Source organism: Melozone crissalis, unplaced genomic scaffold (assembly GCF_028551555.1).
Source record: "Melozone crissalis strain CALT ecotype California unplaced genomic scaffold, PUWL_Pcris_2 ptg000042l_1, whole genome shotgun sequence".
NCBI lineage: Eukaryota > Metazoa > Chordata > Aves > Passeriformes > Passerellidae > Melozone > Melozone crissalis.
This window is the reverse complement of record NW_026535820.1, coordinates 4,747,673-4,775,384: the sequence shown is the minus strand read 5'-3', so window position 1 is coordinate 4,775,384 and position 27,712 is coordinate 4,747,673. Positions and strand designations below refer to the sequence as shown.

Sequence of the window (27,712 nt, the reverse complement as noted above, 5' to 3'; positions counted from 1 at the left end):
GCTATTTTTTCTTTATATAAGCACTTATAGTTTAGTTACCACAGACTATACCTGAGGCCTGTCAGACACATATTTTGCACAGTGGCGAATGAGGCGGATCGCTTCCATACTGGTATCTGGAAATGCTGCATTGCAGGCAAATTCAGACAAGCACTTCACTGCATCCTGGAAAGAATCTATGGTTGCTGGGAAGTGTTTCTCAAACACGATTGCTGAGAGAAAAGTGTGAAAAGGAGGAAAAAAAAGTGTCATGCTTTAAAATGTATTAATTCTAATATGAACTGTCTGTAACAGAAGTCATGAGAGACTGGTTCATTGATTGCTGCTGTCAAATGCCTGAGTAGTAAGAAAAACTAAAGAAAAAAAAGTAATATAAAAAAAAAATTACCCAGAGGGCATTTCATTTTGACAGCGAGTATTAAAAATAAATTAAAGTAGAACCTGGACTAAAGCAGGGAAATGTAATAGTTAAGCAAGACTACAGAAATAGGCTGCTTAACACTAGTCTGTGTCCCCACAGTTTAAGAGGGACACCTGAAGTATGGACTTCCATCTACTAATGGACCTCCTCGCCAGCAACATGATGCCTTGTTTTTAAATAGCTGCTTTTGAGGGAAAAAAAGTGTTTTATCAAACATGAAACAGTTTTATAAACTTGCAGATGTTCAGACAGAATAAAGAGATCCCTTAAAGCCTGGGATCTAGATTAGAATACAGAGAGAGAAAAAATTATCTAGTGCCTCCCTATCTCAGCACCTTCTCCTAAATGGGCCTTACACAAGCACAATTCAGAATAACAGAAAAAGATAAGCAAACAACATATTAGTAAAATATGCACTTTTTTTCTTCCCTAGGGGAAACCCCAGAATATTTAATTTAAATAAAAATGTACACATTAAAATAGAATTATCTAAAGCCTGAGTTGCTTTACTACAGAATGCAACAAACAGACAAGTTTTTTTAAAAGGCATAAAGAAAACCAGTTAACTCTACTCTGGTAAGCATTTTCCCAGAGGACCAATTGGAAAGTGTAAATCATTGGTTCCAAGACATGAAAGCAGGCTCTACTATGCAGGCTGTGAGTCCACAAAGCTTCTTGGGCTCTGGAGTGACACTCGCTCCCATGATGTCTGAATATTGTCCATACTCACTGACAATGTGTCCTGTAGTCTGGAATGCCAGTTCCACTATACTTTCATCCTGATCTGAGGCTGCCAGATGAAACACTGAAAAAATGTTTTTCCAGCCAGAACGAATGTTAGCAGCCTGGGAATTCACCATCTGTGCAATACACCGTACAACCATGTCTCGAATAGTAGGAGACCTAAATTAGGATAATAAACAATAATTTTTTAAACTAAATTACATAATCAATTTGAATAGTATAATTCTCTAATGACTGATTTTACAAAAGCAATTTGAAAAATTAATTGCAGAAGTTGATGCTTGTGATGCCAGGCAATTCAATTAATTGTATGTTATTACCTGTTTCTCTTCATGATATGTTCAAATGGTCTTAGGAAGTCCTTCTGGAATCGGAAATTAGCAAGTTCTCCTTTCTCCAAGAACTTCATTGACAATTGCCTTAATGAGTCTACTGCAAAAATAGCTACATCTTCATTGGGATTGCAGCCAACCTGAGAAGGTAGAATAGAAATGCAGAGTAAGCTTGCATCAGAATTTGTATGGAATTAGCACAGGCTGCCTTTACAGCTGATAACAGAGAACTAAGCAGTACTGAAAAATTAATGAAATTAAGCAGTAGTCAACTCTAGAAATCACACTGTGTATGCAATTCAATAATCCCTAATTCCAGCTATTTTCTATGTTAAATACGTTAAATAACTTGGCATTTAAAACCTTGTAAAAACAAGCAAGCCATCTAAAAAAGACTTCAACAGCTGTATTAAAAATGCATGTCAAACATTCATTTGATAAAAAGTCAATTTAGACTTGAAGACAACCTCTTAAACCAAGCATCATGAAACACCCCCAAAAATTACAGCAGCCAGTTCTAGAATCAGGTAATGATAAATAAGGTAATGTATACTTCTGTTTTTATATTTATTATACTGTGTACCTCTGCCTTCTCACAGGTCTTTCTGGCTTTACAGCTTTACAATTTTTGTTGGTTTAAGCTTACAGAGAAGGATAGAAAAACCCCTTTGATTCATATAAGCATGATTTTACAAAGTTCAAAATAAAATAATCTGTATCAATAACTGAAGGAGTATGCACTATAAGCATTAAGAGGGATACCTTGTTAAAATGATCACCAATAACTTCCCAGATCCTAGACCACTGTAACCTGATCCGGCCCATGTTGTAGTAAGAAATCTCTACGATCTTCTGCAGACTAAACATTCGAGGGTGGGTGGCAGACAGCAGCTCATCCATAGACACAGCACAAAGCCAGCGAACGAAATCCACTGTTAAATGACCACAGGTTTTAATGCAATATTTTTCCAAAGTTTAGTTTAGAGGGGTGGGGAGAGGTAGGGAAGAGATGAAACTTACCAATAGCATTTCCATCCAACCTTGTAGATCCCGTAAATATTCTGTAGAGTGCAGTTAAAGACATGGTTAAAGTTTCTTAAGAAAAGCACCTGTTAAATGTTTTCAAGCCTCCTTGTCTTATTTTTTTAACAATATACAGACTGTCTCTGATTATTTTTATTTATTAAAAAACAATTAGTTTTTCACAACTGTAAAGACATAGTGAGAGTACTGTCAGCTTTTATCATTCCTGATTGAAATATACAACTCAAATGTCTCCAGAGTGCACAATACTCATTTGCCATGAAAAGTAGATATTTGAAACACTTCCCATTAAGAAGCAGGGAGGGACACTGCAAACCTAAACAGCTATGGTGTGTTTGACACCAAGCTTCCAGTGCACTTGATGTGATTTTATTGCAAGACAACTTTTCATTGAACTGACATCGATCTTGCTACCTGTACTTCAACCAGAGAAATGTTTGTAAGCCTTCAAAATGATACCTCTTCATCAATTTTGACAACCATTAAGAAAATTATATGTTCTGATTTCTTACAAGCTGAGCAAGCAAGATTCATGAACACTTCAGTCTGATCACTACTGTATGATATAGACAGGGAATGTTCATAATATGTATTCTGCCTAGCCAAATCCAGTTAAAATAAATGTGATTCATAGAACGGAAGACTGGAATAATAATTTTGGTCATTTCAGAAAACATCTACATAACCTAGAGGAAAGCAGGGAGTCAGTAATTACATTTAGGAGAAAAAGAGTCTGACAATAATGCCCTCAGTACTAAGGCAAAATGAAATTTGCAATCTGTTACTATATACAGCAAATCAAGATTCAGCAGACACTACAGCAGACTCCATTCTGTAAGTCTTCTGCAGTAATTTTTTTATCAGTAAAAAAGCTTCTTGCCTAATCTTTGCCCTGCTCCTTCTTGCACGAACACCCATGATGCAAAAATAAATCCACCCCGGTCTAACTGAAACACACTTCTCTATGGTAGTTTTTATATAGGCTTTTTCCAAATAAATTAGTAAGGTCCTTTTCTTAGCACAGGGTATTCAAATACTGCTTGAAAAACTTCAGGTGGCAACAAGAAATTTAATACAGTACCTGTCTACAGCAACAACAACACTCTGGGAGCTAGTTTCTCCAATGGATTCCTGAATACTTGCTATCTGCTTCCAATCCACGTTTCCACCAACTACAGTGAGAAAAAATTGAAAAATGGGTAAAAAAGAATAGAGAATGAGTTGGGAAGAAAGAAGAATAAAAGTTGTGCCACTACCACTATAATTAAATATATTTTTAATTCACAAAAAAAAGAAGCACATTATGAATTTCCCTGGCATGAGCTGGCCATCTCAGTGAACAGCTACATGTTGGGGTAAGTCCTAATTATCCTGATTACCTAATTATTATGTCTCTATCCATGTATAAATTATATTAGTCCTTAAAAATTGTCCACATTTGGAGCAACAGATACAAGTGAAAAAAATAAAACCCACAAGAATCACCTTTTTCCTCCATTGTTCAATGAAACTTTGGTAACCTTGCCACTTAGAACACACAACATATGACTGACAATATAGCTTAGAGGAGCATTTTTCACGCTTAATTAGCATCAAGTGAGTAAATCCATCCCAAAAGATTTCTCATCATTCAGAAAGAATAGCTTCCACCAAAATTCCATCTTTAAGCTACATCTCAATTACAGCAAAATTATCACCCCAAAATAGTGAGAAATATCTATAAATAAAACCAGCAATTATTTATTTTGGAGGCTTGAAACTGTAACTCACATCTGGGAAAGCTCATATGAAGAAACTGTTAACTTTGCAGTGAGAAAAATTCTGAAATTTTTAGCAATCTCCAAAAAAAAGCAGGAATCTTGCAATCACTTTGGGTAATTCCATATACGATGTATGCAGGGCTTTTTTTAAAGCAATATAGAAAAGAAGAGAAGACTGAAAGAAGGCAAATAGTTCTGATCTCAGAGGTTTTCTGAGAGAAAAACTTCTCATGTTTCAGCCTGCCTCAGAGCCTTGTTCCATCCACACTTGGAGGTGGCTGGAGATGACTGTCTGTCAAATCTATACAACCTTACCTAACTCAAGTACTTTTCTAGGGCATTTATGGAACAACTTTTCTGTACCTACATATGTAACCTCATGCTGGTATCTCAGCAATGTAAAACACCACTGCGCTTGATCAAGACTTCTCTTGTAAGCACACAAGCTGCCAGTGTCAATTAGCTTGAATGTTGGTAATGAGTGAGCTAAGAAATATCAAATGAGCAGCAGAGTGTGAAGAGAATCTGAAGGGCTACTTCCAAGGAGTCAGAACTTTACCAGCTTATGTGAGAATTCCTTGTTATCACAGGATTTGTAATTCAGTGCTTGAAAATCCGAACAAACAGCAGACTCACACTCTAACAGTTGTGAAATCTTTTACAATCAAACACAGCAGTCAGCTAGGTAACTCTGCTTTACAGAAAAAGAGATTTCTCAGATTCTCCCTCTCCAAGGAGGATTTCTGGTTACCCAGGAGCCCATATACTTTGGCTATGACCTACTCACAGCAGCAAGTTTTGTCTTCCAACTTTGTGAACAGAAACTGACATAGGAGAAATGTGGATTTCACAATTACAACTCCAAGTAAGGCAATATTCCTACCAAAGGAGCAACAGACTAGATGCTTATTCATTCCTTTACAACCCCCATGCTTGTGATGCTTTGAATTTCCAAGTAAAACAACAAAAAAGGACCACAACAGGAAGGTGATACAAGAGATAAAGACATTTGAGTGCAGATGCCTGAACAGCCACACCTGAATTCTTGCTGAGGCAGAAAATGAGCAAAGGAGCTTTTGGGTCTGGTTTTGTTCATCTTTGTTATTTCAGAAAACACATTAACTTCAGCAAGAATAGTGAGTGCTGCCACTTATCCACATCTGATTTTGCAAGTAGGTCTGAAAGATGGAGTTTCTGTTTCACCAGACTGCAACTTGACTCACTCTAAACAACTATTTTCCTGTAAAATATGTGTCTGTGTATATGGACATACACACTATGTGTTCTTCACAGGAATTTAGGTTTATAGAAAGCTTGCTTGAAACCCATAGTTCCAATGCATACCTTGGAGTAATCACAGAAAATTAAACTATCTGCAAAAAAGGATTTGTGGAAAGACATGAAATAACTAAAACAGTTGAGAAAACGTTCTAACAGCCCTTTAGTGCATAAAAACCAAGTTAAGCATTTTCCTATAAGATTGAAGCAATGTTATTAAAAAAAAAAAAAAAGAAGAAGAAAATGGTCAAGTTTCCATCTGTGCACTGTAATAAGCATTCCAGAAATTGAATTCAGAGAAAAACATTTTATGAATTTGGGCATAAACTGTTTTCCCTAGAAATGTAGCTGACAGCAGCAAAAGGTCTTTATGAGCTGGACCTATAGCAATGAGTGGCAAGTATGATTTAGGGACACCTGAATACCACTTGCATTCTTGAGTTATGAGGACTTAAAACTTTTAAAGGCCAGTCACTGCAGCATTGAGAAACTGCCCTAGAGAAACTGCCAGGAATTGCAAGTAGCCAAGTTGCACAAGCCATCAGGGAATACTGAAGGATGCATATTGGAAGGGCAGGAAGAAGCTCAGTGTTAGATGTTGGCAGACTCACTGATTTCCAAGCCCAAGTTTTCCCTTCATCAATGCTTGGCAAGGTGAGAGGAGTACAGAGAGGCAGGGCAAAGGGGAGCAGAAGGAAAAGAAAAGGAATGACTATAGAAGAAGAAAAACTCTCTGAGGAGAACACAAACCTGGATGATTAGGACTAGTTTGGGGTCTAAGATCAGAAAAAACAGAAAATTATCATTACTCAAAAAAATTACATGCAAAACTGAGGGAAGACAAAACCTTTTGTTTGGCTGTGAGTGAAGTTCAAAAGGCAAGAGATACTGAGCATCACACTATAACTGGAACTGTCTCATAGTCAAAAAGATTTACATATTCACTTTGATGCTTCCAGAGTTTTTCAATCCCTTACACCTATATATCTTTAACTGTGTTCCCACTTAAAACAAACAAATAAACAAAACTCCCAACATTCTAAAGATAAATTTAAGGTAAGTCTTATACTTTTCTAGGAAGATAAGAAACATAATCTCATTTTTGCAGTATATTTTGGTGCTCAAGCCTAAAAGAGGCACTTACTCAGTACCAAAGTAACCAGAAAAGGAAAGAAATGAAATTCCAGAATTTAAGCTAAATTAATCTCCCACTTGGTTTGAATTCTGTGTATTTCTCACAAAGCTCCACAACAGATGCTTAACCTACACATACTGACTTGCTTGCTTGGTAAAATACTTGGCACACTAATGTTGCAATATTATTAAACCTGGTCATACCATCTGCAATCCATTTTTAGTTGTAAAATGATATTTTAATAGAAATGAACAACATATATAATCTTCTTACATTTTCCACCCTAACAATAATAACAGAGCAAACTAAATATTCCAGAAATTGGAGTAAGTCTATTCAAAGCATGTTTTACAAGGACTACTTCATGGTCTTTTGTCAGAAATTCACATAAAAACACAGAACAAATTTAAATAGTTCTCTGAACAAAACCAGTTGAATGAAATACTTAATATCTGCATCACTTACCCAGTCCCAGCCCCACAAATTCATCAGGTGCCTGATCCTTTGTTCCAGTAAAAGAACCTTCCCTGCCACGCACTGTCCCTGAGATGTAGCGAGGTTTTACTCCAGTTCCTATTAGCTGTGCCAGTTCAAGCTGACTGATGCATTTCAGAATCTATTGCAGAGAATGAAGAAGTTGTTTACCAACCAAAAGCAGTTTGAAATAGTAAAAATCAAGTAAAGCTCCTTAGAAGGAAAAAATTCCAATACTTGAGGTCAAAAAATCTGGTTTTTTTTCTAAAATGAATATAATTTAAATAGTACTGGATTAGTCCCTCTCAGTTTTATTTCTCACTTAGACACATTTTGCTACTTTAAGAAGTGTACATGCAGCACTTACCTAAACCCCACTGTGTTTATGCACAAACAAGCACACTACTGTGCTGAGAATCAGTGAACATGCTTTCTTACAGTTCAAGTACAAATGACTTGTACCTCATGCCAGGAATTTCCCAAATAGTTTCCATCTGTATGAGCCACGGTGATGAGAGTTTTAATGGTGTCAATGTTCTTCTGCTTCATTTCAGTAATACCAGAACTCACTGTAAGCAATGTAAATCTTGCTAGTGCTTGAACATAGGCATCTCTTTCAAGCTGCAAATGGGAAGGAAAGAAACACAAGTCTCATAAATATTTTTGCCATTTCTTGTTCTTAGTACAATCCGTATGATTTCATCAACTATACCATTTATCTTTCTCTTCCTAGAACTGAATTTCCAAAGCATATTGAAAATATCTCAAGTTCTTCACCAGTAACGAGATATCTGTGGGATGAAATCAGGTTCCTTCTACTCAGGAACATGAAGTGTAATGTCTGACAGCACAGGACATATAAGATGTGCTTACATTTCTGGTTTGGTATTTGTGGGGAAAAGAGGATGCTGCTTCAGAAGAAATGTTGCTAATTAGCTAAGTTTTCAGTATTCTTCTACCATACTCAGACCTACTCTGAAAATGCTGCCTTAAGCAGACTCCTTGAAGCTTTAGCATTTTTTTGTCAATAAAATCTAAAAAATGTATCTAAAAGGCAAGTTATGCCAATTCTGTGTAATTACTCAAAACCTATTTGACTTAATTTGCACCATTTGGAGCATCTCAGAAGCTTCTGAAGAAGTGTCATGGGTAAACATCAAGTGACCAAAATCTAGACAGATCTCACAAAAGAAAATTCCAATTTTTACCCAATTTTTATATGTATGGTATCTAAAAGCAACAAAGGGAACTTCTCAGATTTCACATGAACCAATTACAATGGTAAAAAGGGGATTACAGTTGAGCCCACAAGTGCATTTTATTCTCCTGTTATGTATAAACTGAAGGCTGTAAAATGAAATGGTTCTACACCAGATAAACAAATGACAATTACGAAATATATTTAACTGTTTGGATATTTAGGGCTATTTTTAAAGTAAAAAATCAGTGAGCATGGAAAACAACCAAATATAAAATACAAAAAAAAACCCCCAAGAAACAATGGGATTCCACAGAGAAAACACTAACACCACAATAGTGGGCTATGGTAGAGGGGACAGACTGACACTGAGCAACTGACTGCAGAACAGCTGCCACATTCAAAGCCAACCATTACTGCAGGGTATGCTGGCAAAGGCAAAGAAAATGATGTAGAAGCACAGAAAAATGAAGTCTCAAAGAAAGAGTACTAAGCAACGAAGCTTTAGACTCTACAAACTGCATATTTTCTGTAAAAACAAAACATTTTCAGTCCTACTCATTCATGCAGGTATTCCCCCCTCCCCCCTTTTTCTAAGCCACCACAGGAGAAGACAAACAACTAAATAATGTGTCCATCATTCAGAAATTGAAACTTGATGATATAAGTAGATTAGGTGCATCCTTCTGATGCATATCTTTTCTCAGATGCTTAAAAACAAAAGTGTGACAAGTCTAAGATTAAAAGTATAAATAATTAAAACCAGAATCTATAATTGAGGTTTTAGAGGTGAACATGCATAACTTAAACTATATTGTGTACTTTGGAATTTTTCTTAAAATTAAAGGAATCCAGGTCCCTCCATTATCTCCCAAGGTGTGTAAATGTTAACTCTTAATAGACATCAATCTTAATTTCTGTACATTTCCACAATGAAAACTGGAAAGTTGCCATCACTGGTTAAGCACGTGACGAAAAAATTCATTACAACAGAAAAGATGCTTAAACCAGCTCAAATACTGATGTGCCAGTCTCCTTCAAATCATCAGAGCTATACGGTGTCTGCAGTCAGACAATATCCCACCTAACCAAGACCTTGTGAACTGGAATCATCCTGTAACACTGAAATTACCAACAAACCAGTACTGTTTTTAATTATATCAACAAGACAGAATTTCCACAGAGAACCAAGTAGCAATGCTTACACTGAAAATGCAAAAGCAACGCTTCCGTTTTCTGAAATTTAAAAATTTGTTTTTGGAATACCTCCAGTTCAATCATGTCCCAAGCCAGTGGAAGGGTACAAATGAATCACAGGGATCCTGGAGCAAACATGTCCTTGCCCTCCCCAGCAAGGCTGACCACTGCAGCACTGGGAGCTAAACTCTGCAGCTGCTGAAACTGGTATTGGTACCAGTTCCACTTCTGCAGTTTAGGAACAAAAGTAACTGAAGTGTGTTTCACTGAACATCTGCAGGCCCCAGGGAAGGCTTTGGTAATCAAATTTTTAAGTCTGTTGAGCTCAGGAACAGGTGGTCATGCAGAAATTAGGTGGAAAAACAGAGGAAAGAAACCTCACATGATCTCAAATGGGCTTTTTTAAGCAGCTGTATCATAGGTCCCGATGTGCTTTTCCACATTAGTGGTAAGTTATCTAACTTGCCAAATACAAATACAAGAAGAGAAGGAAGGAAAGCATTCCCTACTGTATCATAGTTCAACATCTTTTATTTAGTCTAATACAGTTGGTTTTTGGGTTGGTGTGTGTTCTCTTGGTAAGCATTTTCAACATACACATGAAATAACACAAAGCCAAACATGGATTTTGCCTGCCCCTCTCTTCAGCTATGTCTGTAACAGTCTTATGGCAGACCAGTACTCCATTTATTTACTAATAATGTACAATAACATAATTGTACCTTCCCTACCAAATTGCTTCTAAATAGAAAAACAAAAGCCAAAAAAAGCCCCAGTTTAATCACCATGGCTCTCTGGAGCCAGAGAGTCTGGCATTCTTGGCAATGCACTTCATGCAAGATCCATTCATTCATTACATCAGGAATGCCATTTTCAGTGCCATAACTGTTAAAAGGGTACCCATTTAAAGACATCTTGGATTAATATAATCTCTCTGAAGTTGAGAACAGTATTTCAAATCCAGTTCAGAGAGATACTATTTTACAGGATGGAGAGACTCGTTTTATAAAACAACAAAACACACCTAAACAGCTTTGTAGCAATGCTAGAAATAAAATACTTTGACAAAGTATTGACTACAAAAGTAGTCAATTTCTAGGGAAACAAACATTCAGTGCAGAGGCACGGAAGCACTTACCACAAAACACCAGGAAAAATAAAGGTCACCTCCTACCAGTCAAACATCAGATGAAATAGTAATGTCGGAAGCAGGCAGCCTCTATCTATTGCAGTGCACAGCTTCAGCAGCAAGGACACTTAGAATCCCACTAACTTCTTGCCGGTACATAAATCAAAGCATTGTGTCAATCTTACATTTTTTACCTGAATGTTGAAAATGCAAGCAATGCGGATTGCACATCGTATCCCCTCCAAACAGAGAGAGGCAACTTCGGTGTCATCGCAGTCCTGCAGACCCACGCTGAATGCAGCCAGGAAAGGTGTCCATGCCAACTGCAATGGATGCAAAGCAAGTGTTATATCACCAGCAATTGTTGGCACTTGAGGGGAATGTTATGGTTTCACCATCTTGCTGAAGTGTAAATTCCATTCTTAACTTACATAATCAACCTTGAAGCTGTCTTTTGACAAAAATGAAACAGAATATACAGACATGAAACATGTAATGGTAAAAGAATAGACATGAGACAGAATGAGGCAGAAGTAATACAGAGTGGAGCTCCTCTCCAAAGCACTTGTCCTCCCCCTCAGCAACAAACACACAGCCATCTTCAGATAGCTATAAAAACCAAATCCTAAAGCTATGTCAATTAGATGTCTGTTAGAGTTTTAGCACTCCCAGGATGATTTTTATCTCGGCACATTGAAAAATAAACAAACACTTATTGCAATAACCAACACACCATATAACAGATTCATGATAAGGCAAACTTTATTAATCACACTAAAATTATAGTATGCTAACAACAACAACAGCAAAATACAGGACATGACTCTTGCCTTATCTCCCCACTACTCATTTTGCTGCCCTTTCCCTCTATCTTTTTGTACCTAAGCCACAACTGATGTTTCCCACTCCTCTTAGGTGCCACTGAGTACTGCAAGAGAGACCACACAGTCTTTCCCTTGTGGTCAAGTCTCCCTCTTCCAAAGGCAGAAAAAACAGTGAGAAGATGCAGAGGATCCTGCTGTAACTACACAGAGTTACGGAGAGGAAACACCACGGAACCCAGAATGATTTCAGAGATAATTTTACCTGAAGTCACCCCAGATGAAATACAGACTCAATGGGCACAGCAAGGAGCATTAGATTTCACATCTAATTTCATAATAAAATGATGTACCACAGAGCTTTGGTTTCATTTAAGCCAGCAGCTCCAAAAGCACTACCTTCAAAAAGCATTTAACGCTTGCACATACCAAACTGTAACTGGGGGACAGTATTAAAGGCATTGGATGAATTCACAGATTCGGGATTTAATTCCCTATTGTATCACCTTTAAAGGTCCCTTCCAACCCAAACTATTCTATAATTTTATGTTCAGAAATGTATGTTTTTTCCCAATGTCTTCCTAATTTTCCCTACTATTGTAACCAAAACTAATCTTAAAAAAATTACAAAACTGAAATAATTTCTTAAGAACTATCTAATGCTCTGTGTACTGTACTTTGCAACTAGATGTGTGCTATTATTTGTAGGCTGTTTTGTTAATACAGGTGAAAATCAAGCCTCAAAACCAGACAATCAATTCTGGGCTGCTTAGATGGGTGGATAAAGTGAATTTTTGCTGTTTTAAAAATTCAGCCAATGTATCTGCAAACACAGTTACAATGATCAATTTTATGTGGACATCAGTGGGTGAAATACCCAGAAATTTGTAAATTTTTACTGAAAATTAAAGTCTAAATAAAAAAAGCAAAATTAGGTATTCAAATTCCACAGTTCTCACTTATTTTTGAGAAGAGAGCCCTCTGGTCAATACATTACACTACTGTCCTCAGGACTTTAATTAGTTCATGAACATCCTCAAGTAACTTCAAGTAAAAACTTCGTATTTTTTGTACCTTCAGGAAACATATTTAGGGTGGTAATTTAACCAGGGTGCTTCATATTTTTTCTCTTTCGAAAATGAACTTTGAAAATACACTTTTCAGACAGTTAAGGGCAGGAAGTATTAGGACTTGTATCTTGAAGAAAATCACACTATGAATTTTACAGATGCCTGCATGTGAATTATTTAATTTCAGCCTTCAGCAAGTCAGCAGAGAGAAAGTATAGTACATCTCTGCCATGTGATACCTTGAACAGCCTAAAAGTAAATTTTTAACAAGGTCTGTGCTTAGTGTTCCTCTGTACAAATCAAATACTATGCTAGTTTTTTAATAAGGTGACAAAGAACTCATAATTTTGCTTTATAGACTGCAATCTTACACAGAGAGCCTCAGTGTGCCCAGGTGGCCAAGAAGGCCAATGACATCCTGGCTTGTGCCAGGAAGGGTGGCCAGCAGGAGCAGGGCAGTGCTCTGTACTCAGCACTGGTGAGGCCACACGTTGCATCCTGTGCTCAGTTCTGGGCTCTCACTGCAAGAAAGGCACGGAGGTGCTGCAGTGAGTCCAGAGAAGGACAATGGAGCTGGGGAAAGAGGACAATGGAGTCGGGGAAAGAGGTGGGAGTAGGTCTCTTCTACCCAGTAACAAGGGAAAGGATGAGAGCAAGTGGCCTCAAGTTGTACCAGGAGAGGTTTAGATTGAATATTAGGAAAAATTCCTTCACAGATGCAGTTGACATAAGTTGAAACAAGCTGCCCAAGGAAGCAGTACAGGCACCAATCCTGGAAGCATTTAACAGACATGTAAATGCAGCACTTCAGGTCATGGTTTAGTGGTGGACTTGGCAGCCCTGGGTTAACAGAAGGACTCAAAGCTTTTAAGAGTACATTTCAACCTAAATGTTTCTGAGCTTCTTAGGCCTGGAGCTCCATCTAACCTCACAGCACATCCCCCCAGGGAACCATTTGTTCATTCAGTGGTAGAGGTCTGAGACTTTACCTCCCTGGAGCAGTTCACAAAGGGGTCATGTGAGCACCAGGACTTGAACCAGGGCACAAACAAGAGCCCTAACAATTATCTCAAAGCCCTAACAATTTATGGCAGATGACTGCTGTGAGTTAGGTATGCCAGAGACCACATCCAAGAGCACCCTACACTGCTGAACACACGCTGTCTATAAATCTGAATCACTGCTATGGAAAAACCATTTGGGATGCAGACAGCTTTGCACTTACACAATAGCAGAGAGGTGCTTAGAATAATAGTTTAATACAGGTCCAGCTTCCTCCCCTACACTGGACCAGAGCCTTAGCTTTCTAAAGCATTAATTTGCAACAGACGACATTAGATGAAAGTTTTTCCTGATAACTTCTCCATTGCTTCTTGTACCAGCACAGAAACTTCTTAAATTCCAGGGCAGAGGAAACTAGATTAGAAGGCTCAAAATCCCCTCTTTCCTGTAGCAAATTAAATAACTCACAAAATAAGCAAAGCACAGCAGATGCAAATCCTTAGTATTTTCAATAAATCCTCTCAGTTAGCATTTTGTATTAAGAGTGGTATTCTACACGATTATCTAAACAGGTATCTCACCTTAAACATGGGTCTCACATGCTCCAGGTGTGTTGCACTGGTAAAAGGGGCCTGAACGTGGCTCACTGCCTCCATAAGAGCTTTAGCTGTTTTAGCCATTTGTTCCATTTCCAAGTTATAGAGGAGTCTTCTCTGCTTCTCACTAGCAACACCTGCAAACACATTTTTTCTCTCATTTGTGCATCTTTAGCAATGGTGTCTTTAGGAATATAATAATTTTACATTTTTCATTAAGTACAATATTCGGATGCATTTTTGTGTTATCTTTACTTTCTGAAAATATCACACTAGCCTTCTCATATTTATTTTACAGATAGATAAAATTTAACTTCAGGCAAACTTGTATTCAAAATGCAAACTATTTTTAAACCTTTACAGAATTTTCAGATTTGAAAAACAGAGATTTCTTTTCCATCAACTCAACTGACAGCATAAATATCACACCCATGAAGTTAAATTGAAAATGAAGAGATATGTCATAGGAATCCATCAGCAGAGAAAATAACAATAAAAATAACTGGACATCCTTTATCAGTGTGAGAACTACATTAAACCTTTTCATTTCCATAACAGAACCTCCATCTCATGAAGACAGTGAAATCCAAGTATCATGTAATAATCATCTTTTTAAAAGTGACAATAAAACATTATGTTAAGTGAACGAATGCTGAAAATGAGAGGTTTTTTTTTCAGATGCAAATTTCCTGTAAGCAATCTGTTCTTAAGGCTAACCTAGGACTTAAATGATACAAATATGCTGTGAAAAAGTTAAAGCTTTCAATGTTCTCTGTAGAAAAGCTAGAATGAGTAACATCTCAATATTCACAACAGGCAAAACAACAAAGGCTTTTCTATCTGAGAGAGGAAAAGATAATTAATAAGTGCACAAATTAGGGCCCTAAGAATCAAATATTACAAAATATTTGAAGACAGATTGGTTATTGCAGGAAATCACAACAGTTACTTAAGAAAAAGAAGACACACACACGCAGTATGTATGTTCTGCTCTGTTCCTATTGGCTACCATGTAACTTCACAGAGCCCTCAGATTTCCCTGTGCTGCTGCTCAACAGCAACACCTGCCTCCTCCGTGGTCAATGCACTGACTGCCAGGAATTCAGATGCAAAGGGAAGTGAAAAAAAGCAGTTGTATTTAATGCAGATTTGAGGTTAGCATCATGCATTTATGTTAAAAAGAAAAGCATATGAAATTAGAAGCTAGGACTCACTCTGAGTTAAGTGAGTGGTGCTTGCTTCATTCAACTCCTGTTTTAAAAAGGAGAGCTTAATGAAACTGAAGAGCCAACCCTTGAGGAAAGCTAAAAATGCCATTACTTACTTTGTTTACTGGATTTTGTGGGTATTGTTAATTCTTTTGTTTCTTTCATTGAAATCTTCTTTCCAGCTATTTCATTATAGATAGCAGACAAATATTCTTCAGGGAGATCTTTACTGTCATTGATACCTCTATTCATTTTAATATACTGTTCTTTTGTCATTTTATTCTTAACCTGAAATGCAGAAAGTAGCTGTAAATATCAACACATGAGGCAAGCTTATAATTTACAATCTCCCTACAAAACTGCCCAGCCCACAAGAAGTTACCATCAGGGATAAACCTGCTGATTCAAAAGACTTTTTAAAGTATTCAACATATCCAAGACTACACTGTCAATTCTACAATATACCACAAAGCCATGAGGACATTCTAACACTCAAACATTTGGTGGGATCCACAGATCAAATGTATGTCAAATGTGATGTACATTAAAAAAAAAAAGAAAAGAAAAAAAAGCTTTTTCTTGTCATACAGACCAAACTATCTATGATGCAGAAAGCTACCTTACAGAAAGGCCTAACCAAAAAACCTTCAAAACCTCAACACCCATGAAACATAATACTGTTACTTAAAAAGATGCACTAATATACACTACCTTATTTATTATACACATACTGATGTTAAATTGGATATCAAGCTCCAACTACATTGTCACAATGCCTGAACGTTACATGCCTATGAATTACATGGATATTTATTCCAGCAACATACCTGTGGACTGTGAAGATCTGTTGTCAACATGATAATTGAGTAAGCTAAAACATATGCAGTATCTGCACTAGCAAAAAGAGTTTGCCTGAAGGCAAAAAGGAGAGAAAGAATAGCAAATTTAATTTATTAGGATTTTTTACTAATCACTTAGCTTTCCAAAGTTCTGAAAAAGAAGTGTATCTTACCCTTGGTTACATTCTAAATATCTAGCAGCAAATTTCTCCATTAAGCGATCAATTTTTTGAGCTTCTCCGGGCAGACGAAATCCTTCTAGAAACATGCGCAGAGCTGAAACGAAATCCTTTCCCGAAAAGTCATGCTGGTCTACATATGCATACATCACTTCTTTGTTAAATTTGTCATTGTCTCCCAGGAACTCCCCAACCTGAGTCTAAAATAAGAGTAAAAAGACAAACTAGTGCATTTATATTTGAAAAATAAATACCAACAGTCAAGTGTTGTACAAAAAGAGGCGTGTATTGCAGTTAACTGAAACATATTCCTGCTTCTCCTCCATTGTCTGAAGCAAAGTATTTTAGCCATATATTCCATCATAATGCTTTTACATGCTCATATGTATCTGCCTACATTCTTCCTTCTCTGCTTTTACTCACATGCCATTTGTTTGTTAGATGAATTCCACACCTGTACAAGACTAAGTTACTATTACTAATGATTGTACTCTGCTGTAATGATGTTTGTAGTTAAGAAACTTATTACAGGTATGAAAAGCTCACTAAACTCAACTTTTTTCCCTAGAGTACTGATCTCAAAAAGATGCAAGGGATGCTCAAATAAAAATAGCTGGTACTCAAAATACATCTGAGTTGATCACTGTCAACACAACACAGTACAATGAAGAAGAGCATGCATTCAGAGAAAGATGCCTGGATATGTAAACTGAGGTTAAAAAAATGTTTTAATGTCTGATTCTAAGCATTACTACCAAAATTTGTGAATTCAGCCACAGCTGCAAACATGGGCACCAATGAGCGTGGCCTTTGTGCATAATGGTGAAAACTGCTGTTTCAGAAAGCTAATTAGGTTTCTCATGACAGTATTAACATGAGATATTCCCACCCATATTGCAGGACCCTTCCAAGCCCAGCAACAGCTGCTAGCTGTAAATAAAATCCAAGAGCTAACCTCAATTAACTAACTTTCCTCTGGGGGCAGAAAAAAGTGTTTTAATGTTGTTGCACCACATTATTATTTTCACCATCTCTGAAGGACAGATACTTTTTGGCAGTTCCTTACTAAAGTATACAGGATTTACTAAGTTGCTTCAAGCTATACTAGCAACTAAGTACAAGTTTTGAGTCAGCTCAAGCAGGTCAGTCTCTTGCTCTACAGGATGCTGAACCACAGGATGCATAGAGCACAGGGTAGAGCTCTACTGCACCTTCCAACTCAGATTCCTTGAACTTACAAATTTTAGAAGAGAGAGAGTTTCCTTTTCTTCATTCCTCAATAATGCGATACACACTCTGAACACTATCAATTGTTTTGCAATTAGTATAAACACATCAGTATAAGTACAGACAACCATCAGGAAAACAGTTTCCTTACAGAATCTAATCTTTCCTCTTGATGCAAGAATTGAGCAATGTCTTCAGGGGTAGTGCCAAGCATTCCCTGTTCTTGCAAGTACTGAATTCCCCTCTTTGGTTTCTTGTTGAATCTGTTCAACAAAGAGCAAGATGAAATGAGAGTTAATCCTTTTACTCATGCAAAAAGCTGTACCAGCCTAAGTAAAGAAATTCAGAAATTTCAGATAAGATGCTGAAAAATCCACATATTAAGTATTTTTCCTTTATCAAACTGCACATTAGATAGGAATGAGCCATTTCCATTTACTCTGGCACTCATGAATAAAAAAAAAATATTCCACAAAGAAAGCAAAATCTTGAAAAGAACAATTATGCTGTTGATTTTTGTCCTAATCTGTATGAAACAACCAACAAATCCATTAGCTGCCTGTAAAAATGGAAACATACAAAACATAGAACCAGGAAATTGAAAGAAACTGAAGCCCTGAAGGGCTAAGGCATATTTGGGCAGGGTCCCAGAACTGAGTGACAGGAAACTTTCATTTTTGCATAAAAATGACCTCACTGAGGAGATTAAGGTGATAAAGATAAAATCACATGGAAGATTCACATCAGACTTCACTGAGAAATTACACCATCCTCCAGTTCTAATTATGACAAGTTAATTAATCATAAGGACTCATCAGCATAAGCATACAGGAATTTTCACCAGTAACATGTACATTAAAATGGGTCACATTCAAATGATCACGAGTTCAATGTTCTTTTTATCCAAATATAAAAACCTTATTTTTAGACAAGCAGGTCTGGAGAAAAAAGAACAAACATTCAGAGTACTCATCTTCTAGCTGTGAGGAATTAGGTTAACACAAAACACTGTTGACAGGCTCCAAAGGGGACACCATTCAGCACTCTTTCACCAGAGGAAGTGCTGTTACATCCAGAGTTTTTTTCCTAACACAAGATGAGTATCTATGAGGAGAAGGAAGAAAAACCCAGGAATCTTCATGGCTCCAAAAGAATCCACCCTCCCATGGGTGATAAAAGGGCACTCACAAGTCAATTCCTTGTTCTATTATTTCCTTTTGCTGCTTTAGGACTTCAAACTGCTCTGGGTTGTCAGTGCCAGACATCTGTGTGCTGTAACTGCCAATTCCTGATGAAGCAGTAGAATCCAAAGAATTTAAGCTTCCATATCTGTTAATTGTCTCAGGGTGTTTGGTTTCACTGCTGTCCTGTTCTGTGGGTTTTTCTTGGCCTATAAAGTGGAAAGTGGTTACATATATCCAAAGCACACACACTGAAAAGAAACAAAAATCACTACAACATATCAAGGAGAATTCTGTCAGTTCATCACATACTGAAATTTAAATCTTAAATTAAAACTATAATTTCAGGCACTTGGGGAAAAAACCCCAACACCTCAGAAAACCAACTACAGCTTTTTTATTTTATTTTTAAATCCAGTGTCACTTTTAACCTGGAGCAACTATTCTAAGGTTTTGAAACACAGTGTCTGAAAGAATTCAGGCATGCCAAGGAGCTGATGCTCTCAGTTCACAAAGACAGCCACTGCTACAAAGTTTACTACTTCACCTACCAACTTTAAATGCTTAATCTGAAAATTCTGGCATAACTTTAGGTTGGATGAACACAAGATTAAAACAAGTAATTATTTAGTTACTTCATGGCTTACAACATTCAAACTTCTACAGCTCTATAACGTGTAAGTAAGTATTCAGTAAATAATAATTTTTAAAATAACCAGTAAATAAGTAAAAAAATGCTCTCCATTCAGCTTGCTTTAGCAGTTATTTAATCAATATGAAATTACATATAAGTAAAGGGAGCTTCAAAGAAAGTTTTGAGGAACTTTTAAAATCAGAAATATAGAGAATAACAGGATTTAGATATTTTTCAGTCCAGCAGCATTCCAGGAATTCATACAATTAGGAAAAGACAATCAAAACAACTTGTTTAAATGACACCAAACTTATCAATACTCCTACCAAAGGAAAAATAGTCTGGACATTAACAGCATCAGAATACTGGAAGAATACACTGAAGTCTTGTAGCACCTCATTACTGAAGGCAGAAGAAACACATCATATGTCTTACCAAGGGTTGTCTGGGAATTGGGATTTACATATTGATCCTTACTCCACTCCACCATGCATTTCAAGATCGATACTAAGCATTCCAGTCCTTTTTTCCTCAAACTTAATTCCTAGAAAAGATTTCATAAACAATTAGTTTGTGGACTGGAGAGTTTAGACTCAAGCTATCATGCCAAGAAACATGAAACTTCATAAAGTTTGGTACAAGTTTTACCTGAACATTGGACATGCCAAGTTCTTGGCTACCCCTTCCTTGAGCAATCTTTGATAAGTCATTAACCAGCCTTTCAAATATATTTGCTGCATTTAAGTCACAATCATAGTTCACGTAGATGTCCACCACACTCTGAGCATCTATAAATAAAGTGACATTGTCAACCTTGGAACAAAAACTAGGTAATTTAATGAAAGGCAGATATAGTTTTATTCTTTGGGATAAAAAACAGAATCTAGAAAACAACAGTCCTTCATACCTGCACATATCCTTGTCAGTGTTTGTATAACCATCCACTTATGATCAAATGAGCTAGTAGAAGTTTCCAAGATATACAGGAAAATTTCTTTGAAGAAAACCTAAACAATATTCCAGAAAGAGGGAGGGAAAAAATCTATTAAAAAACAGTTACTAACTTTGATGGTCAAAATTCCAACATAATTCTGAAAGCAGCACTTTAGAAGTAGAGGAAATAATGAAAAGGCAAAAAAAAAAGGAGGGAAGGAAGAAATACAACTTACAATTGATACATGCAAATTAGGAATTTGAATTATTTACTTATGTGCTTCTGCAGTGCTGCCCAGGTTTGTTTTCTAAGCATTCAAAAGCAGAAGAATTTGGAATAATGTCAGATCCTGAAGGACAATTCAGCCTAAGAAGAAGCCTAAACTGCTGTTAAGAGTTTCTTTGTGATTTTGAAAGAAGAGGTATTATTACTTCATGACAAAAATATTTTATCTACAAGATAATGACATTATGGCACAAACATGACAAACAGCTACTCATGCAAATTTGAAGTATTGGACCTTCATTAGAAGGGAAACGCCTTGACATGGAAGAATCACTCTACAATGTTACATTATTACTGGAAGAAAGCTGCTGGTCAGGTACAGCATGCAGCATCTCCATTAAAAGGAAAGCTACTCTTCACTAGAATACAGGTAAGTTTGCCCTGAAAATATTTTAGAACAGGTGCTGTTGTTTGGAACAGAAACTATTTTATCCCCTATCAATTAGCTCCTCACCAGACTCATCAGCACCATAGGCTGACTAATTCAGCCAAGCTTGCTTAGCAGCTGAACTAAAGCTTCTTCTTGCTTCTTCCCTGGGCAGCAGCAACTGCTGTAACAGCACCTGAACTCAAAAGTGAACAGGGCATTACATCACCGTTCTGTACTTCTGAGAGCACAGCTCTTCACAGCCACCTGTGGATCCAAATCCACAACACACAGTTTTACTGGACAACTCCTGAGAGACTCAAGCCATTCAACTCCTTCAACAGCATCACACAAATATCCAAATATATAACCATCCTCGTTTTAGTACTGACTGTTCCTTCATAGCACAGACTTTTTACAGAGATTTTTATGCTATGTGTCAGGTAGAGAAAAACATAAGGCTATTTCCACTTTAAGTCATACATCTGGGGAAAAACAGCAACACTGATTTTTAGGCAACTTTGGTGGTAAGCTACTTCCTCAAGCAAAATGTTCTAAAAATAGTTATATTTTACTGATCTCTTTAGAGAAATAGAGACACACAGCACAATGTCAGCTAACTGTCTTAATAAGGAATGCATCCTTATGGAACCTAAGGAGTTCAACACATAACAATTCCAAGACTTGCACGCTCTTAAACATACTTAAGTGTACTAGACTGATTTTAGCCACAACTTTATGTAATCAGAGAAAGACAAAAATTTAATACATGTCATGCCGTGAGTAACCCTCAGTTATACATTTGGTGTTTCCTCACTTTTATTGAAAGACACTGATTTTATATTTCTCTGCAACTAGCAAAAGTGTTTCTTTTCTGGTAGAAAATTTTAAAAAGAAGCCACTGATGAAGCAGAGAAAAGGTTTCAGGGGCAAAAACTAAACCCAAATCTAAGCTAGAAGAGAAAATGGCTGGAAGCACTGCATACTATCAAGGCACTTCAGATCTTTATGCCTCTGAGACCAAGACAACTTCTTGCTTCTGGTGTCACCTTTGGAAAAGCATATCCTGGAATGAAGAACTTCTCAAAACCATAGTTACGGTTTACATTTCAGCTACTTAAAAATGCTGTTTATCAGTTTATAACTTATGGCAATTCACATCACAGACTTGAGATTTTGTTCCTAACATACTGGAAAAGTAAACCAGAAATTATTTATTATGTTTGGTCAACTGAAGTACGAGTTTTAAGGTATTCAGTTAGGAAAGGGTGGTAATGGTAAGCACAGCTAAATGACACCCCAACTCCTCTGATATCTAGGATTTGATTTGCTGCAAATGTATTCATTAATCCCTTCAGAATTGCTGTTACAATAAAATTAAGGTACAAATCAAACTATTTTACTGTCAGAGGGCAGTGTTACCTAAATATTTAAGTCAAAAAGCCACGGGAGGGTGACACAACAGAATCTGAAACTTTTCAAACACGCAGAAAATTCTTACACAGATGAAAAATGCAGCCTCAATCCCAAAATATATAGATTTTGCATATTGTAAATCAGAGCATATGGCTCTTCTTACAGCTTCAAGACATAAACTGCATGTGAAGTTATCTACATTTCTACCCACATCTTCAGAATAACCTTTAGGATCAGTAGCTGAAAGAAGAATTCTTAGCTCACAATCAGGAAAAAAAAAGGAGTTTCTAGAAACTGCTGTACCATGTACTTTGTAAAAAATGGGTACTTCAGCAGTATCAAATTTTTGGGTTTGCTATTCACAAGGAGGAAAGGTAGCCCTGATATGTGGTGATGGCCTTTAGCATACTCTAGAACCTGCTACATAAGTGCAGAGCATCCTATAACCAGTTTGCCTCGTATGTCTTCATTTTCTGTTAGGGATTTGTGAAAGGCTGGCAGTGATGGAAACCTATCAAATTTCTGTCAGGAAAGCCGACTGCAATGTGTTCTCCACCTACATGCTGACTTGTAAGCTCTCTGAACACAGCAAGTGCAACACTTTCTGGGAGGGAGGCTGTGGGACTGAGAACAGCTCCACCCAGTCTGTCTGATGTGCCAAATCCTGCACACACACCACAGTCTTGCTGAGCACACAGTTGGCCTTGAAGCTTTTCAAAATGCATCATATTTTCAAAGCACATTCAATCATTTCTATCCAATCTATGCTCAACCATACACTGTAAATCCTACTGGTTTTCCCCCACAGAAATATCAAACTGGCAAGTGATCACAACACAATAATTTTCTGACATGCTACTGTCAAAATGAGGTCCTTCCTCCAAAGCTGCCATAACACATCAACTTATCCAAAGACATTCACAGATCAAGTGAATTCCCTGAATTCAAGGTCCTTGTAACAGCAAGATTTATCAACATTTCTAAGCATCTCTTCACATACTTAAGCTCCACATGGATGGGGCAATCCGTCAGCTTCAGTATTCACACCTGAATCTCCAGACAAAAAATTACTAAAATAAACAGCAGGGACACACTGCACACAGCACTGCTTTATTCAGCACAGAATTAAGATCTTTAACACATGTGACACCACAAGAGGATACCCTGTGGTTGAACAGAGTTCTGAGAAGCTGCTTGTACCTCATGCACAAAAAGCTGATCTCAAGAACAAACCCTCCACATACAGAATTATAGAATATTTCGAACTGGGTGGGATCTGCAAGAATCATTGAGTCCGACTCTTAAGGGAATGGCCTCTATGGGGATACATCTTCCTTTGCCCTATGACTTAGAACTGACCCACTGAAAATCCACAATGCCTGCCAGGACTCAGATATTACTGCAAAGAATATGGACTTCTCTCCAAGGAGTTAAATTGTGTGCATACATTCAGAGGAAATGAGATCTTATTCGGGATATATATTGACAGAGGCCCTGATAAGCAAAGGGAAGTGGCTACAATGATGGAATAGCTGGGACTTGCCCAGAGAAAGAAATCTGTTCAAGGGATCACAAAAAAAATCCACAATGCTCTTCATGGCATTAGTTTTTATTCCAAAGATCTTCTGCAAAACCATATATTACACAGTCTTTTCCTCAGTGTTTTCATTTTCCTAATTTATAATATGCAGAGCTGGGCTGAGCTTTCTTAATCACAATATTGAACATTGGTTGAGCTTAGCCACAAACCTACTCAATTCTGAGTTTCAGCAACACTCTGCAATAGTACCATGCCACACCCAAAGGAAAACTTCAAAATAAGGAAAATCTGGCAAGTCTTACACAAAAGCTGTGAGTCACAAAGGAAAACAAATTTATTTAAGCAACACCAAGCTACACAAATATAAACATATGTTCACTTAACACCTCCCACACATTTTATTATAAATTAATGTAACATACCTCAATCTGCATCTTTAGATGAGTCTTAAAGTTTGACAGGAGGGTAAGAAATATGGAAAGTGAAAGTTCAAAAACTTCTGGAACTGATGAGACTCCATTTTTTGACAGTGCAACACAGAGGTACTGCTTTATAGCATTAATGAACATCTCATTTGTCCTGAAGACTGGTCCTGCATTTTGCAGAATGGACAGAAGCAACTGCAATGAAAGAATCTTTGATCGCAGTTCATGAGATCTAGAACAAAACAACACAGCACATCAGCCCAGTGTAAGACATAAAAAATAAAAAAACATTCTCTTGAAAAGTCAGTACAAACCACAATGATTTTGCAAGTGGAATGTTTATGAGAGAAACTCAAATTTGACACAACCAGTTGCAGAAAGGGTCATAAAAAGATGTTTGATCTTTTTTTGTTAAATTGTTCATTTTTCAACCAAGAATGCAGGCAAGACCTTTTCCAGAAAAGGAAAAATTATATTGAACCACTCTCTCTTCTGCACCACAGAACAGCAGGACCAAGAGGCAATGCTGCCCTTTTAGCCAGAGGACGAAGGACCGTTCTTTCCTGTAAACAGAGCTTTGGAAGATCCCATCTAAAATCCAGCCCATCTACCAAACCCTGTAGTGAAAGGTGGAAATTCCTTCTCCTCCCCTATTTCCACCAGCATGGAAAGAGAGTTGAAGGACTATAAACACAATACTTCCTGCCAACACTGACATCTCTTTGCTCAAATACAGCACTTACCAGTCACTGGGCCCATCCCACTCTGAGAGCAGGTAAGACACAAAATGTGCCAATCTGAAGCACAGCATCACCAAGTCAGGCAAGGGCAGTGCTGTCAAGTGCTCCACAACAACATTCTTACAAACTCATGTAAACTAGAATTCATGTCAGAAACAAGGCTACTATTTCTGCTCTACAAATCCCAGAACAACAAACACAAGAAAACAGCCAAAAACCTCTGAAACCACATGAAAAAAGCATAAAGGAAATCTGCACCTATTATAATCCAATGCACTAAATAACATCCCAGGTGAAACCATTCTCTCCTGAGACTCCTGATGCTCCTTCTCACTCCTGATCATTTCAAAAAAAGGCTCTATCTCTTCTGAAGAGTGGGTATAGACACAACTGGCTTTCCAACAGGACAGTCCCCAGCTTTCATTAAACAGCTACCCCTGACAGAGGACAGTTATGAAACACAGGGAACAATGACAGGAAACTTTTCATGCAGTACAGCCCAGACACAGTACAGACTGCTTCAAGTCAATCTGTGACACACAGAGTAGCTGGATATTTGCTATATATTGCAAATATAAAAGCTTAATTAAAAAAAAAAAAAGTAATTCCAGTCTAGCTAAAACAAAAAAAGCCAATTAGTATCAAGTATGTTGCAAATAAATAAACTCAATGATTTCTGCCCAACAAAGTCAGATAGGGAAATCAATCTGCAAACATTTCAAACTCAAAATATAATTCCATCAGCAGACTTTTCTTCTGAAGATGCTTTTGACTTCTGAAGATGCTTTTGCCAGTCAGTCAAATTGAGTGAGGAACTGATCTCTCACATTTCTCCTAATGGGCTACAAGTCAAAACCAATCCAAAATTGCTCTCTGTAGCAGTTCTTCAAGAAAGTGCTTGATGCTGGCACTGCATGGAAGCTCACATACCAATCTCTTTTGATGCAAAAGGCTTGGTTTTGAATCACATGGTACCAGGTGTGCAGATAGCACACGATGAGATTATACTTTGCTATGGAATATAAAATTTTAACTATGAGGAGAATTTCAGTCATAAATAAAATATTAAATATTGCCTACTTCCAGCAAGTGCCAGCTCCCACCTGAAATCCTGGACACGCTGACCTTAAAAATTTTGTATGATGTGTAAAGCCCACTTAACTTAGAACAGGTTTAAGGTCAAAACAAAAACCAGCAAGCAAACTTTTGAGCTGTATTTCACCCCTATCTTATTTTATTCCAGAAAAAAAGGAAACAAAGACATTAACCAGGTTCCCAGAAAGCAAAATGCTGATCTTAAGTCCCAGACTTGTGATTTTAAGCTAAAGCTTCAAGTTCAGTTACCTAAAATCTAAAAATAGTTTCATTACAGACTTCGTAACAAATTTCATTGAAAGTAAGATTTTTAAAGAGGCAGATAAGACTCTTGAAATGCCATAGATATCCCATGCCTCCTCTTCCAATTACAGCATGTATATAATAGTTCAAAAGCCATCAATGCCTCAGAACCATTGATAAATTCTAGGCATTTCTCCAAAGATGGCATATCTTCAAATGTATTTGCAGTGAATTTTGGTTGCCCTAAATGCCTTTTTCTCCAATTTGTTTTTGTATGAAGAGCTTTGCCAGTCCTAATATGAATGTCAAGGACTCCATGGATTCAGATGAGATTCTCCAAGTGCCTCAATAGCTATTACTGCTCTTGCAAGGCAGTTAATCCACTAAAACCTTTAATAAATGGGCTGCTTTAGACTCAGAGTACTAACTAAAACCACAGGATTTTCAAGGCATTCCTGGAAGACAATTCTCAGCAATAGTGAGGAAAAACCCTCATGCCCCAGTCTTCATTCTCTAATGTCCTGACTTTTCAAAGTACATTGCTAGATAATTTTAAAAGGTTCCTAGACTAAATCTTCAAACCCTTTTGACTACATCATATCTTTTCAACTTATTAAATCCACATAACTGATGTAACTAAACTGTCTTAAAGTTACCTCCTTTAAAAGCTAGACTCAGAACAGTAAAGCTGATTTTAATTTGAAGAATACCAGGCCTTTCACTGTCATTTGAAATCATATTATAGTTTCAATTTGAGCTCTTAACACTCCTTAGAACAAAAAAAGCACTCCTCTCAAAAATTATCAGCAACTGTTCCTAATGTGCAAATCAAATGTATATAAATTATATGCATATAAATCCAAGATCAGGAAGCAAACCTTTCTGCTGACACACAGAATTTAATACTGGCACCCATCTACAGAGGAGATTCTGTATTTGCTTTATAACCAACAGTTCTATAAATGAAACTGAAGACATGGTATCTTCAGTCAGAAGAAACAGCCAAATAAAATCTTTGTTATCAAACATCTGTGTTTTGATTAAGTAGGCTGACAGAAATGTCCAACCTGAACAAAAGCATGAAACACTTCTTCATGAATTTATCATAACCAGCTATCAGCTCCAGGTGAGGAGTTGGTATTAAGTAGAGCTGAGGATGTGTACTGGATACACAAATTCAGCTGGGGTAGAGGTAATT

At 37.1% G+C, this 27,712-nt stretch overlaps 2 protein-coding genes across 2 annotated transcripts in view; one reads left to right on the top strand and one right to left on the bottom strand.

Moving 5' to 3' along the window:
* MCMDC2 (minichromosome maintenance domain containing 2) overlaps positions 1-6,726 on the top strand; it is a 161,766-nt gene extending 155,040 nt beyond the window's left edge. The window contains exon 15 of the mRNA XM_054284641.1: positions 6,716-6,726. The gene's annotated coding sequence lies outside the window, so the exon portion shown is untranslated. The remainder of the gene's footprint in view (positions 1-6,715) is intronic.
* ARFGEF1 (ADP ribosylation factor guanine nucleotide exchange factor 1) overlaps positions 1-27,712 on the bottom strand; it is an 84,384-nt gene that overhangs the window by 14,561 nt on the left and 42,111 nt on the right. Inside the window, exons 10-28 of the mRNA XM_054284640.1 lie at positions 24,434-24,668; positions 20,377-20,476; positions 20,118-20,257; positions 19,905-20,013; positions 18,843-19,044; positions 17,806-17,917; positions 16,422-16,627; positions 16,237-16,321; positions 15,526-15,697; positions 14,187-14,338; positions 10,907-11,035; positions 7,651-7,809; positions 7,180-7,330; positions 3,623-3,713; positions 2,518-2,558; positions 2,260-2,429; positions 1,486-1,637; positions 1,152-1,324; positions 52-212 (exon numbers count right to left, since the gene is read on the bottom strand). Of these exons, the coding sequence (XP_054140615.1) occupies positions 52-212; positions 1,152-1,324; positions 1,486-1,637; positions 2,260-2,429; positions 2,518-2,558; positions 3,623-3,713; positions 7,180-7,330; positions 7,651-7,809; positions 10,907-11,035; positions 14,187-14,338; positions 15,526-15,697; positions 16,237-16,321; positions 16,422-16,627; positions 17,806-17,917; positions 18,843-19,044; positions 19,905-20,013; positions 20,118-20,257; positions 20,377-20,476; positions 24,434-24,668 (2,740 nt within the window). The remainder of the gene's footprint in view (positions 1-51; positions 213-1,151; positions 1,325-1,485; positions 1,638-2,259; positions 2,430-2,517; positions 2,559-3,622; positions 3,714-7,179; positions 7,331-7,650; positions 7,810-10,906; positions 11,036-14,186; positions 14,339-15,525; positions 15,698-16,236; positions 16,322-16,421; positions 16,628-17,805; positions 17,918-18,842; positions 19,045-19,904; positions 20,014-20,117; positions 20,258-20,376; positions 20,477-24,433; positions 24,669-27,712) is intronic.